Raw genomic sequence first — 20,918 nt, 5'->3', positions numbered from 1 at the left:
GGGAGTCTCCAACCTGAGCTCTCCTCAGGATCTCTTCTAAACCTACTTTATTCACTTGGAAACAGGATTACTTTCTCAAATTCTCCAACTGGGATATATAAGATTCTTCAATTGCAGTAAGTGCTGTCTTTCCTTGCCATTTTAAGGAATGTCTGGATCCCAGAAGAAAGCCCTTTTCAGGGCCTGCTCTTCATGTGGGAAGAAAAGGCTCCATGTGGAGGACAAGCACGACCTGTGCCTATACTGCCTTTACCCAGACCACGTCCCTAAGGATTGTAAGATCTGTTGCTCTTTCCCTAATAAGACCTTGAGGGATAGAGAGGGCCGACTTCTCATTTGGCTGGACAGGCTCAAACAGAGGGATAATGTGGAGTCCTCAGAGGGAAGCTTCTCCATGACTTCGGACGTCTCCCTCAAGAGGCCAAGGGGGGACCCCCCTGGCCCCTCAGACACTCCTCCTATGAAGATGCATAAGAAATCTTCAGAGGCCAAATCTACAACCTCCTCAGTGTCTGACATAGGCTCTCACGCCTTTAAGAAGCCTGCGCACTCATCCACCAAGCCTACGCCATCTTCCACGCAAAAGAAGGCTGTGACGCCACTCGCCGTCTCCACAACGACGACGACGGTGTCGACGACGACGGCGTCGTCCGTCCTCGCATCGACGACGACCACTCCATCATCATCATCGTCGGCAGGTAGGCCCATCACATCTGTCATACTGCTGAAATCGTCGTCGTCTAAAACACCATCGTCGACGAAATCGGGGCCGTCGACGACGACCCCGTCGACGAAGAGCTCATCGACGTCAAAATCGTCGTCGTCTAAAACACCATCGTCGACGAAATCGGGGCCGTCGACGACGACCCCGTCGACGAAGAGCTCATCGACGTCAAAATCGGGGTCGTCGACGATGACACCGTCGACGAGGAACCCATCGTCGACGACGACCCCGTCGACGAGGAACCCATCGACGACCAAGCCAGGGACGTCGACGACGAGAAGCCCGCCGTCGACGGAAGGCGCGTCACCGAGACCGTCGACGACGAAGACGTCGACGAGGAATGAATCGTCGACGAGAAATGAATCGTCGACGAGTGCATCGTCGACGAGGACGTCGTCGACGAAAACATCGACGACGACAAAAATCTCGTCGCTTGAACCCCCGTCGACGGAGAACATGCCGTCGACGACGAAACCGTCGACGGAAGGGTCGTCTACGACCAGGGACAACGCGGACCCGTGGAAGAAGTCCAAGCTAGTGGAACCGTCGTCATGGACGCAGCCTCCGCCGACACCACCGCGCAAAGTGCCAAAGAAGCTGATCACGCCCGAAACGACCTCCCCGAGCAAAGTGCAGAGCCACTTACCTTCTGATTTTCTCCAGAGTGAAGACTCGGAAGAGGAAACAACAACTCAAGCTATGTCCATCTCTGACCTCCACGTGAAATGCCAAAGCACTGATGAGGAACAGGAGGAATTTACCTACCAGGAACACTCTTTCCGAGCGCAGGTACGGACGGAAGTGACCCCTATGGTGTGCCTTCCGGTGTCCATCGTGGATGACCTTAAACATCTCATCCGAGACTACAAGCAGCGTTTCCCGGAGGCACGGGATGCTGAGAATAGGGGCCCAACGCCGGCGACATCTGCTCCACCGGCAGCCCCACAACAGACGCGACCACGTCCGCAGGCCTCCCATGAGGCAGTCTCACCTCAAGTAGTGGAATCCTCGGAGGAGGAAGCGGAGGAAATGGAAGAAGGCGAAGTCCCTGAGGGTCGCACGGATCAGGACGACGACGACGATGAGTATGTCGCGCCCTCCCCAGCTTCACCCCAACCACGCCAATCGGATTCTCCGCCAGTGGACATTGGCGGGTTCCATAAGTTAATGGAGCGGGCAGCGAAGCGTTTCCACATGGAAATGGAAACAACGGAAACAGAATGTTTCTTATATGATTTTAAAGAACAAACAAAAAAGATCACTAAATCAATTCCGATTATTGAATTTCTCTGGGACCAGGGAAAGAAACTGATGGCCACGCCGGCGTCCATACCTGCGGTTATCCCACGTCTGGACAAGAAATACAAAGCTCCCTCCAAGGCGGCTGTTTCTTTCAATGGGCACCCAAAACCTGATTCAGTGGTGACCCAGGCAGCTCATAAGAATTCCCGCTACCCTTCCTCTCCCTTGTCAGCACCACCGGACAAAGAGGGAAGAAAGTTGGATACCATTGGGAAACGGTTCACCACTACGTCAGCCATGACTATCAAAGTCGCCAACTCTATTGCCCTGTTAGGACGCTATAATCGCCAACTGTGGGAGGACATGGTACCTTATTTGGCGGAGCTACCAGATACGATGCAGGAAGAGGTCAAGGCACTGCTCTCGGAAGGTCAAGCCTCGGCAGCGGAAATCATAGATTGTGCCATAGATGGAGCCATGACTGGCTTTCGCCAATTAGCTGGAGCAGCAGTCCTGCAGCGCCAGGGCTGGCTTAAGGCTACCTCATTTAGGCAAGAAGTTCAAACAAAGGTGCTAGACATGCCCTTCGACGGCCAACATCTTTTCGGAGCCACAATTGATGAAGCGCTCCAGAACATTAAAAAAGACACCGATACGGCTAGAGCACTGGGTACGCTGCAGGCTAGGAACCAGTCCTTTCGGGGCAACAGGTCCAGGGGTCAGCCCTCATACAGGGGGTCCTTCCAAAATAGATCCTCCTATTCATACCAGAATAAGTCGCAGTATCCACAGAAGCAACAGCAGAACCGCCAAACTTCCTATGGACGATCGAACTTCCGAGGAAAGAACCAGAGGAGGGGCACTGGCGGCCGCCAGTGACCGATTACTCCGGCCAGTCCAGCAACAATATCCCTCATTCAAAATTGGAGGAAAGTTGACCCATTTCCTACAGAATTGGCATCTCATAACCACAGATCGGTGGGTCCTACAATTGATAAGATTCGGCCATTCCCTAGAATTCATCACCATCCCACCTCCAACACCGCCACGCAAACTGCCACACAAACATCTACGGCCGTTGCTCCTGGAAATATCCGCGATGTTGAAGAAGGGAGCGATCGAGCTGGTCCCACCATCTCAAAGAGGACAGGGATTCTATTCCCGCTTCTTTCTCATTCGCAACAAGGGGAAAAAGTGGAGGCCCATATTGGATCTCAGAGCCCTCAACTCTTTCCTAAAGAGTCAGTCGTTCAGGATGGTGACGCTCCAAGAAATTCTGGGCATTCTAGAAAGCGGAGATTTCATGACTTCCCTAGATCTCCAGGATGCCTACTACCACATCCCGATCCTCAAAGGGCACAGAAAATTCCTAAGGTTCGAGGTGGCAGGACGCCACTACCAATTCAAAGTACTGCCGTTCGGCCTCAAATCCGCCCCGCGGATTTTCACAAAGTGCTTTTCTCCTGTGGCAGCCTTCCTGCGTCAAATGGGTCACCAGGTCTTCCCTTACCTCGACGACTGGCTGGTGAAAGCCCGCTCAGCAACAGGCGCGACCTCATCCTCCAACGCCTGCACCAATCTCTTTCTGCACTTAGGATTAACTCTCAATCTCGAGAAATCCTGCATGACCCCGACCAGCCGCATCTCCTTCCTGGGGGCAACCTTGGACACGGAATGCGTGAAAGCATTTCCTTCAAAGGAACGGAAACACAAGATCGTATCTCTGGCCACGGCTGTGGCTTCGAGAAAGACCATGAGAGTTCGAACTTTCAAATCACTACTGGGCATGATGTCGTCCTGTATCCTCCTCATCCCGCACTGCCGCCTCAGGATGCGTCCATTGCAAGAAGCTCTCGCATACCAATGGACTCAAAGTACTGGCTCGTTCGACGACACAGTGAGAATAACACCACAGATGTCCAAAACTCTGCGATGGTGGATGAATCACAGAAATCTGTCGACAGGCCTACCCTTCCTCCTTCCAGCAGCACCTTTGGTAATCACCACGGATGCCTCCCTGGAGGGTTGGGAAGCGGTCCTACAGGACCTACAAGTCAGCGGCAAATGGACGGACCAGGAGAAGACATTCCACATAAACCTTCTCGAACTGCGAGCGGTCTTCCTGGCACTGAAGGCCTTTTTACCACGTATCCAGAACTCCCAGGTGCTCGTCAGGACGGACAACACCACGACGATGCACTACCTGAACAAGCAGGGAGGGACGCGTTCGCTCACTCTCTCACGCGAATCGCAAGAAATCTGGAACTGGCTAGTGCTTCAAGGGATCACGCTCAAAGCGGAATATGTCCCTGGCAAGGACAATACCATCGCGGACGCACTCAGCAGACGGACGTCTCTCACTCACGAATGGGAGCTCGACCAAGGTACACTAGATCAGGTATTCTCAGAATGGGAAATCCCAAGGATCGACCTCTTTGCCACCAGGGAGAACGCCAAATGCCCAAACTACGCAAGTTGGCGTCCCCAACAAGGGTCACTCGGAAATGCCCTTTCCATCACTTGGTTCGGCGTCTTTGCGTACGCTTTTCCCCCCTTCCCGATGATTCCCAGGGTCCTCAGGAAGATGAAGGCAGAGCCTTGTACCCTGATCCTAATTGCCCCGTTCTGGCCGAGGCAGCATTGGTTCTCGGACCTTCATCGCCTCTCCATCAGGGCTCCGATTCGTCTGCAACAGCACCCGAACCTGCTGACTATGTCCAACGGACAGATCCAACACCCGAACCTACCATCGCTCAGATTATCAGCCTGGCTCCTGAGCACAGAGAATTCTGTCATCTAGACATCCCACAGAAATGCAGGGAGGTCCTAGCGAAAGCGCGAGCGGACAGTACCAACAGAACGTACTCCCTCAAGTGGAAGCGGTTTTGCTTATGGTGCGTGGAACAAGATCTGTCACCTCTCCATATTACCCCTGTGCAGATATTGCCATACCTTCTACACTTGGCGGAGTCAGGACTGGCGCATGCATCTATAAAGGTTCACTTGGCTGCAATTTCACGCTACACTAGATCCTCGAAGGCCCCTTCGCTTTGGTCCAGCAGGCTTATTAAACAGTTCCTCAAAGGCTTGTATAGGTCGTACCCAAAGCCTCGAAGGATTCCACCTACATGGCATCTAAACTTGGTACTCACCCAGCTTATGAGCCATCCTTTTGAGCCCATTCACCGAGCACCCATCAAGTACATCTCATGGAAGGTAGCTCTTCTGCTCGCTCTAACATCGGCCAGGAGAGTCAGCGAGTTACAAGCTCTATCCATTCAGGAACCGTTTATGCAATTTAAACAAGACAGAGTGGTGCTGAGGATGAATCCCAAATTCATGCCAAAAGTGCCTTCAGACTTTCACCTTAATGAACCGGTGGTTCTACGTTCCTTCTTTGCAAACCCTACCACTGCAGCAGAGAGGACGTTACACTCCTTAGACCTCAAAAGGTGTATAAGATTTTACTTGGACAAGACAAAAGACTTCAGAAAGTCCTCGCAACTTTTTGTGGCCTACAGTAGACCAAGACTTGGTCTCCCACTCACGAAACAGAGTATCTCAAGATGGATCTCTTCGGCGATAGCATTCTGCCATGAAAAGGCCGGCCGGCCGTTGAATGCCACGGTGCACGCACACTCCACAAGAGCAATGTCCACATCAGCAGCGCTGTTCGCTGGAGTGCCGATTCTGGACATATGCAGAGCAGCGACGTGGAAGTCGCCGCATACGTTCGCCAGACACTATTGCCTGGATGTTGAGCTTCTGCAGGACGCAGCTGTGGGCCAGGCGGTGCTTCGACATCTATTCCAGTGAGGTGAGCCTTCCTACATCCCGCCATCCTGGTATGCACATCTCTTCTATTTGGTTATGTTGATGTATCCTAATACTTACAGTCGCATGATACTTAGTGTATTATCTAACTGATTATGTGGCATCATTGCATCAGACATGTGCATAATATGTATTGCTAACTATTCTGATTCAGGCATGTGAATCTATGAAAGACACCCCTAATACTGGATAAGAAATGCGTTACTTACCTGTAACAGCAGTTATCCAGTATTGGTGTCTTTCATAGATTCACATGCAACCCTCCCGCCTCCCCTGGAAGGACTCACGTTCTCTCTCTACCTGCCTTACGCCTACCTAGCTTGGTGCGTACGAAAATCTGAGAGACTGAGGCTCCAGCAGGGAAGGTTCTAGAAGGAGGTGATAGCTGATTGGCTGGCTCTAAGAGTTTGGTCCTTTTTGCATAAGGACAAGGATAGGCTACTAAGGTGAGGCCCTTAGGCCTATTTTTCTTTATGTATGTCTATAGGACATTACTTTGTTATATACCGGAGGCTCCCGTCTCGACGACGGGGAATGATTCAGGCATGTGAATCTATGAAAGACACCAATACTGGATAACTGCTGTTACAGGTAAGTAACGCATTTCTTGTTTGTGCTACTCACCATTTAGCAGTGTAGATTAAAGCCCCAGTGTGGACTTTTGGAGGGAGACATCTAAGAGTAAAGTTATGATGCAAGTTACTACTAGTAACTTTGTACACCTATCCGGAGATCTGTGCCACTCGAGAAGAGCTCTGCCTGTGGTCCGGTATAGAGAACATTAATGAGCTTTTTTCTTTCTTTTGAAAAAAAAACATTTTAGCGCGGGGGCACTCCTCGGAGTAGCTGCAACACACTCTATAAACCTCCCGTTCATTCATTCATAAAACCATATATATAACCATATTATGATTAAAAATTCAATTGAAAAATAATTTAAAATAACCCAGAACTAACTAAATGCAACAGCACATTAACTCATCAAGTTAAATCATTAGTACATATTTATATAACTCAAATATGGTTGTTATTGTTCCTTTGAATTGTTGGTACTGTTTGCTGAAGATAACTTGCAATTCTGTTGAACCTGTTCTGTAAACATTAATTGCTATATTGGATGATTATTGTGGCCTGCTAAGTACTGTGACACATTGAATGTGACACAGAACTCTTATTTTATGGAAGTGAATGACAAGCTATTACATTTGTTGATTGTTTTTCCTTTCTGATGTGGCCTAATATTTTATTTAACTAAAATATATTTACTTCTTTATATATTTTTTTAATTAAATGTAAAAACTCACTCACACTAGCATGTGAATATTTATTTAATATTGACTAAATCTGATTAAGTTAATTGTCTAATTTAAATTCTTTTTTAATAGATTAACCTATTAGTTCACGTTTTTTTATTTTCACAAAGAAGTCATTTTTAAAATTATACATTAGTTCATAACTTATAGAAAGTGTCTATATTTTTAATATTAAACTCAAAATAATGTAATTAATTTAACATTACTTTCTATGGGATTTTCTTTTGTCCTTGTCGCTTTTATTTTCTATAGGAGTATGTTGATCTACCTGTGAGTGACTAGACTTACTCCCAGGCAGAACTGGGGTACTTTTCAGATTGTTTTCTGGTATTTTAGTGTTTAGCACCTTTAGAAGTGTAGTTTGTGAATAGCAGTGGTCTTACTTTTCTTGATGGATGTTTGAATTAGCATGTCCCTCAATAGTTTCCTCATCTCACCCCAAACACCTCCTTACTTCTCCTTAAATCTATACCATTTTGTAGTGGGTATTGCCCATTTTTGAAGCAATGTCCACCGCTGCGCCTTCATTTACTAAACACACATGGCTGAGACTTCCACACGGAAAAGATAGATGTGGCAGAGGCGAAGGTTTCCACCGTTAGTCTAGTGAATAGCATTTTTGTAGTACATGAATAGTCTTGCTGTACTAATTCATGTAATGCAAAATGCAGTATGTGAGTAGGCCCCATAATCATGCGAAGTAAAGCATAGATGGACTGAACTGGTGTCTGAGGCTAGAATAGGCCAGGGTATAGCTTTTATGCTGTGGCTGCAACATAGCAGTAAATATAAGTCTTTGATTAAGGTTCTTAGACTTTAGCTGCTCTCTCACTAGAAAAAATCGAGGTAGCTCTATTTAGAGGGAGAAAAGTGCCCATCCACCAAAACATCTTAAGATTCAAGTGGACCATTATGCTTTGAACGGGATAACAACGTACCTTACAAAGGAAGAGGCACTCGAAGAGGCAGTGACTTAAGGTTTCATACTAGCCTTATGGGGCTGAGGGACTGATTCTGTTTTTGTTTTCTCTTCAAATAACCACAACCATAATCCCCAGACACTGCCTATGCATGTCTTTGGTTGCTAACAGGGTGCACAACATGAAAATAGTCTTTTTTGTACAGGGGGGCAATCCAAGCTTTACATATTAAGTGCCATCTTTTCTGGAACAACATCATTTATGTATAATGCCGCCTGCCTCAAAATGAGCAAAGAGTTTCCCATCCAGCTTGGCACTTAAGGGCACATAAGTAGCACGAAAAGCTCTCATCCATAATAAGTCCTCATAAATGTTATGTTGATTTGTGTAGAGCACTGGTCACCCACAATGGTACCCTGGTGCTTAATAAAAGAAGCTGTGAAAGTGAAAACCAGGTTCTCAATGCAAAAAACGCACTTGAACCAAACGTGTGTTAGGTTTAAATCTATTGGGCATTAACGCAGACCTTTACAAGACCTATTAGTTAATAAAACATCACAGAAAGAGCACCACTCTCTCACTGAGATAGACAGGAATAGGCTCAACTGTCCCTCACATTTAAAATAGACATTACCATTTAAAAACATTTTATAAACAACAATTTGCCATGAGTGAATGAAGGAAAATGAAAGCAGAGAGATAAAAAGAATACCTACTAATATAATCTGCACTAACCAACCTCAATATGTCATCTACTAGATCAGTGAGTTCCGAGGAGGAGCGGTATCCGAGACCTCAGCTAGAACTTCTATATATATTTGTATGTGTCTCTCCGTAAGGTATCAAACATCTTATGTATGGGTGCCTTCACCGCTTTGGTTTCAAGTGGCACCACCACCTCCGGTGTACCAGCATTCATTGTACCATCCCTCCAGTGCCTGAATTGGTCCCTCCACTGCCTCTGTCTCTTGAATGTTTTGTTCCACCTCCTTGACTGAAACGTTATTTAAGCCTGGCTTTTCCCTTAAGTCACAGCTGTAGAGCACAGCCTTGTGCCAAATTAGATTCCGCAGGGAGTTGTGAGGTCATGTCTCCTTTACTTCTTTTAGTCACTGCAGAGTCTGGCGTATAGAGACACTTGTTGCTTTTCTTTCTTCCTGCGGTGTTTGTTGCTAGTTAATGGCATCAAGAGTGGGCAAACAGGGAAGACTTTAAATAAGGTAGTAGCTGGATCATCTCTGCAAGCGAATCAGCTGGGGGCTGGAACCTCTATGAGCTCTTGATGAGATGTCAACACATCCCATAGTGACAGATGTGAGGTAAGCTGTCAACAGCTGGGTCCATAATCCGTCCCTCCAGCTACTTGCATTGATGCTTACGGTTTGTCTGACCCCAGTAGGTTAACCGTGTCTCTGGCTTGCCATAGCAATCTATGCTCCTCCGTGCCCTATCTCAGACTTGGGACTGAAATGCGGTCTATACCAAGGTGTCACCATCAGCTCAGTCGGAGACACACTCTGCTTCACAGGAGATCATCCGGATCCAGCGCAGTGTCAGTATTTTGTTTTTCCACAAACACCAGAATCCGATCTTCTTGCTCACGGGGGTCATCGGCCTTCTAATATGTGTCAGTTGCTGTGGTTTTTAAAAGCCCGGATGAGCAGGCAGATGAAGAAACATTGATTGTTGATCTCAAAGTACGCATCCCTGTTAAGACCTAGCTGGCCCGAAAGAGAGTTTAAGTTCTCAAAAACAATTGTAAGCTACAAACTTCAGATGATTAGGATTTAATTAGAACACTTAGCTGTCAGACTATGGATACACAGGAATGGATACTAACAACGATTTTCCGAACTGACCTGCTGCCTGTGAGGATTGTTCCTGGGTGACTTGACTTCACACCTTGCGGTACCCGCTTCGCGGGTCCCGCATCGTTTGTCACCGTTTGCTGTGGGCGAGGGCAAGGACAGAGGGGCTGCGAGCAATCAAACCGGGACTCGCTTTCCCAGGAGTCCCGGTAATTCAGCGCCTGAACCACCTGGCGTGCTCTCCCCAACTGCCCCGCCCAACTGGACTCCACCTCGTTAAAGCACAAGGGCTTTTGATACTGCGTGGGACGCTTTTCCGAACTGACCTGCTGCCTGTGAGGATTGTTCCTGGGTGACTTGACTTCACACCTCGCAGTACCCGCTTCGCGGGTCCCGCATCGTCTGTCACCGTTTGCTGTGGGTGAGGGCAAGGACAGAGGGGCTGCGAGCAATCAAACCGGGACTCGCTTTCCCAGGAGTCCCGGTAATTCAGCGCCTGAACCACCTGGCGTGCTCTCCCCAACTGCCCCGCCCAACTGGACTCCACCTCGTAAAACTGGCCCTTTATTAACAAGTCACTTTTACCGCGGCGCGGTAGCGCGCGGGAGCGCCCGGGGCTAAGCCCGGGCAAAGGGCGGGCCCTCTGTGGCCCTCCGAGGCCTGGAGAGTCTGGTCTGGGCCCCCCCCCCCCTTTCGTCCTCTTTGTATCCCCCGTTCTATTAATTTGTCCGTGTATATTGTTTTAACTGTTTTGTGTAGCGTTGTAGGAGATGTGCACACGGGTAAGTCGCAGTCGGGCTGCTAAAGGGAGCTTGAAGCAAAAGGGGACCCTGGATGATTTTATCACGAGGACAAATACTGCCATAGACGAGGAAATTACTAAAATGCAAAAACGTGTTTCCCTAGATTTGGACGCAGCTCGAAGATTATCCCAGATAATTACTGAGTCCAAAAAATCATCGCTGGGCCACATAGCGGCTGCGATAACTCCGGAGCGAGTGGCCAACCCGCGGTGCATAGTAACGCATGCAGACGTCCACCACACCTCAGATACGCCCCCTGCTCTATCACCAACCCTCTGCTCCACTCTCCAGCCCGCTAGTCAGTTCCCATCAGTGGTCACCCCTGGTCTAGACCGCGGTCAATTGCATGACAATACACCACAACTTACAGAGACATATGATAACTCCCTATGTACTAACACTAAGGGCACAACATATAAAAGGAAACGCAACATAATGTCTGCCTACTCGCGTAAGAAGGCCAAAGTTGCTATGGCTCACCAATCCAATGTTAGCAATCCCCTTGTATCTAGTGTTGAAGGTGGGTCTGTTTTTCCTGTTCAGTTGCCTCCAGGAGCAGATGAGGATAGTTTACCCCTGGGAATCTCCAAGGAAAATACAACAGCAGAGACTACTGGGATACATTCAGATGAACAGGAAGGGAAGGATGTGGGCTTCATAAAAATAGTTTGGGAAACTCTAAAAAAGCTGCTATTCCCCCCTTGACCTAAGACTCTCACGTATTGAGAACCACCTCTTGGAGGTGGAAAAGAGTATTTTAGAACTAGCAACTCTTAGTCTGCAGGGCCAGGGAAATAATGGTATCATAGATGGCAACTTAGCTCCACCGATTCCCAACGCTATTCCTCCAGCACCACCTCCAATCAGGCCAGTACCTAAACCACGTACAAAGGGCTATGACCATAAACCTTCCACCCCCATACCAAAGTCACCTAAGCACCCTATCCCACAACCTACCACATATCCCAAAGCAGGAGTTGCCCCAAAATTGAATGCAATCAAGGCTGATTGCCAAATATCTCAGGCCGCTCATAATGGGAGCGATTTTCGTGGGGGTTATATAGATCTTCCCCCAGACGCAAAGCCATATGTGGTGGTACTGACAGGTGTACCGGAAGCAGAGAATAACTATCAAGAAAGCCACGGGTCCTTGAAGAACAAGGTTATTCACTGGCTCAATGTGAATAGACCGATTCCAAATGAAAGGAGAAGTAGAATCCTGATGGTACGTAGAGTCCCTTGGGTAGGCCCTTCGCGAAAATCTAGTCCAGGTGACTGTATAGTTGTGTCCTTTGAGGACCCACACACGGCCCACCATGTATGTTCGTGGACTACTTTCGGGGAGGATTCAGCCATCGTACCTAGGCCTTTAACATTCTTTTATCCCCCACGCCCAAATCAAAATTATGGGAGGGAATGGTCTTCGGTACGTTACCAAGCCCACGGAGGGGCAAGAGATAAATGGCAAGTCCCAAATGGAAGGTGGCTTGGTGTCCCAACATCCAATAGGTTTGGGTGTCTCGAAGAGGTAGATTGACTTTTCATGTCTGCTGGTTTTTCATCTTATGCCAAGGTCTCCCTGCCTCTTCTGGTACCTGACCCTCCACCATTGTCGACCAAACCTGTTAGAAACAGCACCTATCTTTTTGGTCAACAAACTGTGCATGGCCCGAAAGACTGGGGGGCGCTAAAAATTCCCAACATCAAAATAATTCACGAAACAGGGCATGAGGTAGTTATCCTCTCATTGACCCCAATGAAGTCGCATCTAGTGACATCGCCCACTAGAGCAAGGACTACTGTTGTTGGCACTCATGACACCCTGGTAATTGATCCTACTAAGGAGGAGGACACTTTAACTTCATTTGGGGTTGTGGCTGACTCTATTATGTTGTCACATGGGCCAAGAACATCTAGCTCTGCCTTAGACACCCCCGTATCTGACCCACCCTTGGGGCTGAGTGTTGCAGGTAATCCTCTGTTGAGGCTCCTAAGCTGGAATGTAGCAGGACTTGCACGTAAGATCGACACTCCTGACTGGAATACTTTTGTGGACCCCTTCGGGATTTGTCTTCTGCAAGAAACCTGGTGCCTGGAACCCCGGCACAGGGTAGGTTATACAACCTACTTCGTGCCTGCATCCAAAGCTCCTGGTAGCAAAGGTCGCCCTTCGGGCGGCCTTCTCATTTGGGTCAGCATCACACTCGGGCTAAACATTAGACAAATACCCACAAAATCGCCTGATCTGCAGAGATTATCAGTACAATGTCAAGGGGGGAAAAAGCTAGAAGTGTTTAACCTCTACCTAAGGGGGGCAAGGGGTGGTGCCTCCTTGTTATCCTCAACAGGAATTGAGGAGGAGCTCAGATCTTGCAATGCAGATTCTTTTGTTTTATTGGCTGGAGACCTCAATTGTTGCTTTGAGCCACTAGCTAGTGAGGACATATTAGACACTTGGGAGGATGATGTCGAGAGAGGTATTCCCTTGCTCTCTCTAAACCCGATTAAAAAATGGACCCAGAGTGCCATAAACATTAATGCCCTCTGTATGGAATATGATCTCAGAGCGACTAATGGTAGATCCAAGTCTGACACTAGGGGAGCACACACTTATAATAGGGTGGGCTTCACTTCACGAATTGACTATTTATTGTTGAATCAGAAGCTCTGGCCATATCTTTTAGATATGGAGGTCCTACCGACTATCGATAGTGACCATAATCCACTAGCCCTGACCCTTACTCCCCTATGGCAAGGCACGACCCCATCTTCGCCACCACACACATGGAAATCGTCACATGAATTAGTCCCCTCGAACTGTGGCAGGCGGTTAAAATGGAATAAAGTGGCCGCAGATGAGGGGAGGATGGCCCAAGCAAAGTCCATAATGTCAACTGTGAAGTTGCGGTTAGATCTATTGGAACCTAGCAATTCTGATGTCTACAATGTGTTTATAGGAACAACCTTAGCACTTAGTAAGCTGTTCGTTGTCTCGCAGGGCAGAGCAAGGGCCACGAATAGAGTTCTTTGAAGAATAGAGCTAAATGGTATTCCCCTACCTATTCTGCTGCTAAACGAGAACTTATATTAGCAGTAAAATCCAAGGTACCGGGTCACATTAGTCTTGCTAGAAAGAATTACAAAAAAGTTTTGACTATGGCTAGGGGTGCCTATGAAACTAAATATTGGGAGGATTTAACGATGGCCAGTTCCATGAAAGACTCGAGGGCCTTTTGGAAATTGCTGAGAGCTAGGGATAAACCCGCCAATTCTCTATTGACATGTAACATCACGGGGGAGGCTTGGTTTGCTCATTTTTCCAAGCTTTACTCCATTTCTGTGGGCTCTCTAGATGTATCGACAGATCTCTTCCCCCGAGTATCTGTTGATTACCTAGATGAGGACCTCTTTTTTGCCACCAGGGAAGTTGAAGGAGCAATTAAGTGCTTGGTTCCTAATAAGGCTGCAGGACCTGATGGCATTCCTGGGGATCTAATACGGGCCAATTCGGAGGTGTGGAGCAAGCTTATTGCCCTACTTCTGAATGCGGCACTGATGGGTGGACGTCTCCCCGACTCTTGGAGGGGCGCGGAGGTCGTCCCGATTTTTAAAAAAGGATGTCGGGACGACCCCGCTAACTACCGTCCAATTAGTTTACTAGATTCCACCCAGAAGGTAGCTGGTAAGGTAGTTTTAGGCAGGATCCTACAGTGGGTTGAAGAAAATCAAGTACTGTCAGACTTCCAGGCTGGTTTTAGATCTGGAATGGGGACCATTGAACAGACATTCCGCTTATTAATGCTGTACTGGAAAGTGGTTGTATTGGGCAAGGGCAGTCTGTATCTCGCATTCATAGATTTGCGGACTGCCTTTGACCTGGTCCCACGCGCCCAGTTGTGGAGTGTATTAGAGGGGTTGGGCATCCCTTCTTACCTACTAAGCATGCTTATCAAGTTTCACGAGAGTAATTTTGCACAGATCAGGTGGGGAGAGCAGGGCCAAAAAACACCACGTATTCCCGTAAATAGGGGTGTCCGCCAGGGTTGTGTGCTAGCCCCCACTCTGTTTTCTTTATATGTCAATGGAGTGGTGGAGCATTTACTTAAACATCCAGCAGATGCACCTTCCCTGGCTGGCAGGAAAATCCCTACCCTCCTATTTGCGGACGACACCCTCCTGATCTCAAAGACTCCAATAGGCCTCCAATCTTTACTCTCCAGTTTCAAGACATTCTGTGATTCTAGGGGTCTTGCAATTAATGTGGGTAAAACTAAATTTCTGGTCCTAAACCTCCCAAAGAAAACTGTCATTCCCCCCACCCTGGACTCAGTCCCGCTCGAAAGGGTAAAAGAGTTTGATTATCTAGGTATCCGCCTCTGTGATTCTATGACCTGGAAGTCCCACCACCAAAAGATCTTTTTGACCCATAAGAGGGTAACAGGGGCCTTGCTGAAGGAACAACGTGCCTCGTCCCTCAAACCAATAGGTGCTGTACTAGATATTTACAGGGCAAGGGCGGTGAGCGCAGCTCTGTATGGGTCCGAATTGTGGGGCGTGCAGAAAGTTGATTACTTGACGCGCCTAGAAAATAAATTCCACAAAGACCTCATGAGGCTTCCATATAGCACTCCTTCCCTCCCACTTTTACTAGACGCAGGCACACTCCCAATAAGCGAGCAGGCGAGGCTGTGTCCCCTTCTCCTGTGGGCACGAATATGGAGGGTACCAGAATTGTCCAGCTATGCAGAAGGCTTACGGGAACTCCTCTCAACATCTGGCTGGCATAAGGTCCATTGGCTTAGCGAAGTTAGGCGGCTTCTTTATGACCTGGGCCTTGAAGATGCCTGGGATAATAGAACTGCTCCCCCCAAACAGACCCTAAAGAAACAATATTGGACTTGGGTGGTAAACGGGAGAAATAGTAATCCTAGATTTTGTAGATCAACCATAGAATTTTTGATGGTTAAGGAGCTCCCTGTTAGAGAACCGTACCTAGACATGATCCACAAACCATGGGACATGGCATTATATTTTAAATTTAGGGTGGGCTTGCTGCCACTAGGGCAGCTGACAGCTAGCTGGAAGCCTCCGTTGCAAACTATACCATATTGCCCTTTCTGTGAAAACAGGCATGAGTCAGTTGCCCACCTATTGTTTGAGTGTCCAGCCTATGTAGCCCCGCGGCGTACTTGGCTGAAACCTCTATGTAGAAATCTTGGCACTAGATCTCACTTGGAGGCCTTGCGCATCTTAAGATTGGCAAAATTTCTAGGTTGGGCATGGCGGATTAGATCTGCCAGGCAACTGAGTCTTCCTTAAATGCATACTGTATTGGTCTTATAAATACCCTTATGCTGTTATTTGATTCTTCCCGTAAATGAGTTGCCCTCAACACTATTGTGTTTGTTTTATTGTTAAATTATATGTATAGGTATTTTAAGGAATGGCCAATTAGCATTGCCCTAATTGTGGATTTGATTGTTAAAATGCATTGTATATTTAAATTTTTTATTGTGTTGTAATGCTTTTTATGATATGATTAATATATCGAAATAAAGCTATGTTATGACACTAACAACGTCCCAATAGCTTGAAGGGGATCTGGATGGAGGAGAATTATCCTTAAGTACCCACAGGCCAGACTATAACATTATATAGTTTGATTGAAAAGCAGAATCTCCATATTAAACCAGAGATGCGTCCTTTAGTTCTGTCCTTGCCAGATGTGTTTTTTGGCCTTGTATAAAGGCGTCCTAAAATTATGACTTTGTAGCAGAGGCTTTTATTACTCCACAGAGTTTCTAGTAGAGGTGCTAGAGTGGGCTCCAGCAGAAAATGTTTTTTTCCCTTTGCTGCTGGATTGTAAAAACAAACCAACACTACCTACGAATATTTCTAAATAATGCAAATCTGCTCCCCAGCCTGTTTTTTCACAGAATGTAGTCATCTGCATTAAACTGCGTACAAGATTTTCGGAAACGTAATCAAAATAGTTGTCGGAAGAGAAGCTTGAACATTGTGGCGTTAGCTAATGGAAAGGAACGTGTTCCTTAAAGCATAACACGGTACAATTCCCAACAGGGACTTGAGTCGTAGAAGTAAGATTACTTTGAGCTGTAGTTGATCCAAAAGACTAAGAATTAAAGGAAGACAATGATCCTACTTGCACTGGCATGGATAGAGCATTCATAAAACTCATGGAGATTGGGCTGTACCCACCCAGCAAGATTAAACCTAACCACTACACTTGGCAGCGTTGGTCCTGAAATTCGGGAAATTGGCTACTTGAACATCGAGTGAACAAAGTCATAGAGGCAACAAGATCTACCACCAAAACATTTTTGTATTTGGCCCAATTATCAAATCTAAGGAAATGATTTGTTCTGATGCCAAATCCAAAATTGCTTAGTTTTGTATCACATGCTCTTGTTCACCAAATCTTTTTGGTTTTTTCCCTCAAAGTGTCAGATGCTAGCCGTTAAGACTTTTCATGGCTGACATCCCAGAAGAGGCCGAAGATTGTGTCAGTAGAATTGTACACAGGACACAAACACAGAAATTGGTCATCCACTTGAACTTGACTTATGTAAATAGATTGTGCAGTGCCTTAATCACTATTGTAGTTGAATGGAAAGAAAGGAGTAGGCTTTACAAGGCACAAGGCAACTACACAGACATTTATTAGCATTCTAGAGTTAGGAACATTGAGTACATTAACATAAGGTGCTCAGGCAATTTACTGACATAAAAGCTGCTTTTGGATATGAAACCAGATGCTGTGGTGAGGAGGGTTTCTCTTTGTTGCATGACCACCTTTGCAGCACTGCTTACAAGAGGTATGCTGCATAAGGAAAACATTTGCACCTTGACGTATGTTATTACCATATGAGCAATTGATCTTTTGTTTGAGGTGCAAGAGATTATGACTGGATATCATCTCGTATCCTGGTAGGGGGCATTTTGGGTTTCAATTGAACATCCTGGAAGGGTTCTAATTTTCTAATTGCACATGTGCGCTTGAGTTGGTACCTGTTGGGACTCGAAGGTAGGGGGAGGTTAGTAGTTCTTACCAGAGCTTACAAATTAGTGTCAGAAAACGAGGTGTGCGTTTATGCCAATTAAAATGAGCCAAGATCCTCAAATTCTGTTCATTTGAAAAAATAACTATAGATTTGTTTTTGCCAGTTTGGGTCTTTGTGAGGAGTGTACTGCGACGTTTGTCTCATGGTGGTTTACCCCTTGCAGTATACACTGACATGTCTGGAAGCTGTGGTCGTCATGAATAGATTTGCTTGTTGGCATGTTTTAATGCAACAGGGTGAAATTTTATTAAAAAAGGTTTGCCTGTACATTACCCACACAGCTGTTAAGGCCCAAATAGTTTTCTGTATGCTTTGCTCATACAGACCACAGAAGGCAATAGACTAGCTGCATTTTATCGACAAGCTTTCAAAACATGGTGTGTGTAACCAAAATACTTTAATTGACCTCTTCAACCATCTCTATAGGGGCTACATGCTTACCTTGTCAATTGGCTTCCATTTTTGCTAACCAAACATCGTCCTTTTTCCAGGCGGAGATGAGCAGCTGGATGAGAGCAATCAATCTCACAACCACATCGCCATTAACGCCACAAGGGGACCTAGATGACTTATCGCCCATCACCCCCAAAGGGATGACCCGTGCCATGACCATGCCACCAGTATCACCCAACAGTGGCACAGAAGGAGCTGTAACACTACGCAACAAGGATGGCAAAGAAAAAGACAGAGAAAAGAGGTTCAGCTTCTTCAAGAAGAAATAAGACTTCATTACGACCCAACAAACCATTCCAGAAAACGCAGATATATTCTAAATATTAACACTATTTAATCCATGGAACTAATGGAAGGGACTTGGGATTATGTCAATTCTGCATTTTATATATAAATATATATATATATGTCTATATCTCCAATTGAAAGATCGAAGGTGAAAAACAACGGAGACTATGCGGTTTTGTGGACCAGGACAGCACTTGACGTCTGCTGTGATGACATCGTTATGATGTCGGGATTGAGACTGAGGGCTGGGAAAGAAATATCCCATTTTTTGGGGGGTGGGGGGAGGGGATATTGAAAGTTTAAAATGTGTGAAAAGCATGGTGCGACCTGCACTTGCATTTTGTAATGTTGCAAAATTTTGCTGCTTCTTTCACTGTCCGGGGTTAATGCTGTTTTTATCTGTCTCTGTATTTTTGGTTTTAATAAGCTTTTTAAAGCTTTTTGATTGTTTTTACTTCATTTTTTAAGTCTTCTGAATCGGGTTTCCATTTTAAACATAGTTACTTGTTAAAAGAATAATCGTGAAGTATCCACAGGGTGCACCTCACCAAAGATAGGCAGAGTTGTGTTCTGAGGCTAGGTGGCATTCAAAGCGGTGGGTTTGTAAAGAATGCCTCAGGCAGGTTCCGTTCCAGATCCTCTCAGCCATCATCTGAAAGTCCTTGTAGGATTAGTATCAGACTCAGTAGGGGAATAGTAGGCAAGGATCTTTCTTCCAAAGCTCGTTTATCAGAGTGTAAGGTGCCAAATTGTTGCCCAAGAGGTCAGAATCACAAAGTGATATAAACGCAAAAAAAAATCCTTCTGTGATTGAGGCATGTATGTTTCTGGTGACCCTTTGTACAGCTGATTTCCTGCATCTTGGGTTTGCTTCTTGTCGTTACTGATCTACTTGTCGTTTACTCTTCAGAACAGTGGACTTATTTGTCTCCGCCAAGTCATCTTAGTACGCAAAGCACACTAAGGTGTCTTGGCACTCAGCATAGCTGGGCGACTGATGTACGTTCCACTGAAGGGTATATACTACAGCAAACTCAAACGGACTGTCCTGATGTGAAGAGTGGGAGCCACCTGCTAACATGTATCAGAGGAGAATTTTTTGACCCTCACAGCTGTGATGAATGGATTACTGGGACTCTGCAACAGGTTTGTGGGCAGAGGCAGCAATGAGTTCTTAGCCTGCACAATTGATACTGTGAATTGCACAGTCCAACACGTATGTGGATTTTGTCATAGCTCTGGGGGAGGCTCACGGTTAAAAGTTCAAGAACCTATGATCCTGAGTGATTGGTTAATCCGACAATCTAGGTAGACCAATAGAAGAAGTTAAAATAAACCAGAGGCATCCCATGGGAATGCGAAAGTGCAAATTTGGCATCAGTTGATGGCAGCACGAGACCACACAGCTCACAAGGCAGGGGAAAACAATAGATTGTATCACTTTGCAGTGTGTTAATGATCTGCTGTAGTCGTCAACCTGACAACCTTGTCTGGTGTTGAAAGGCAAGAAAGCATCAAGTCTTTAATATAGCAGAAACGAATGCTGATAATCCTGTGAAAAATATGGGCATATTATGCCTACTGCAGATGAAGCAACAATAATAAAGAATTTGAGGCACAGGGGGGTTCTGCTAGAACTCCATTGTTAAAACAGTGCCCTATCTGCTCTGAGTCTTCCTCCAGTTGAGCCTTCTTTGGAGGGATGCCCAGCATGCACTTGAACAGTTTATTGAAAGGAAAGGGGAGATCATGGATGCAATGGATTAGTCACAAAAGTCTTTCAAATCAACAATATGTCCTCCAAAAGGCAGATCTAGAGAAGAGGCTTTGTATTGCACAGAAGCTGCAGCATTCTTCTGCACATGCACTATTGATCGCTTTGTCTTGGCAACAAAATGTGAATCCGAAAGGAAAAGGGTCAGTTTCATTTATACTGTGTGACAGCTGTACAGGGGTTTGAACAATTAGATGCATATACAGACTTTCCCCAACTTAAAGGTATGCATATAGGTTTCAACATGCATCCTTTATTTCTAGTTGTGCATAAGTTGACGCCTAGAGAGATTTCTTGTCCAAGTAATGGTTAGTCCTTTCTTTTAACAAAGATCGACGTGTTCGGGCTGTTTTGCGTACTCTAGTAGAAGCATCATCAATGTGTTTGCAGTGGCATCTGTTTATTTTTTGACAGAAACTCTGAAATAAAAGTGACTCTGTGTAGAGAACAGTTTTCATAACAGTGTTTTATTGCCCAGACATTAATTGTCCACAACCATGCATGAAACTCTGCTCCCAGAAGTCTGGTTTTCTTTGGAAGTGGATGATTTTTAACTTTGATTTTTTTTTCTTTCCTTCCTCTGTGTATTTCCGTTACTAGCTGGTTTATTCATACCAGTAGAATGAGTGAAGTAAAAAGGTTATATAGCACACACTCTTGAAACTGAGAAGATGTAA

At 46.1% G+C, this 20,918-nt stretch overlaps 1 protein-coding gene across 2 annotated transcripts in view; it reads left to right on the top strand.

The window, feature by feature from the left end:
* Window positions 1-20,689, top strand: part of SPTBN2 (spectrin beta, non-erythrocytic 2) — a 680,775-nt gene extending 660,086 nt beyond the window's left edge. The window contains exon 36 of one of the 2 annotated variants that reach the window (XM_078660840.1): window positions 18,218-20,689. In XM_078660840.1, the coding sequence (XP_078516966.1) occupies window positions 18,218-18,448 (231 nt within the window). In that variant the 3' untranslated portion in view covers window positions 18,449-20,689. The remainder of the gene's footprint in view (window positions 1-18,217) is intronic. The other variant, XM_078660841.1, reaches the window with a different exon arrangement.
* The last annotated feature ends 229 nt before the right edge of the window (window positions 20,690-20,918 follow it).

This window comes from Lissotriton helveticus, chromosome 9, assembly GCF_964261635.1.
Source record: "Lissotriton helveticus chromosome 9, aLisHel1.1, whole genome shotgun sequence".
In the NCBI taxonomy this organism is placed as follows: Eukaryota; Metazoa; Chordata; class Amphibia; order Caudata; family Salamandridae; genus Lissotriton; species Lissotriton helveticus.
Note: the sequence above shows the minus strand (reverse complement) of the source record. Positions and strands in the feature narration are given on the sequence as shown.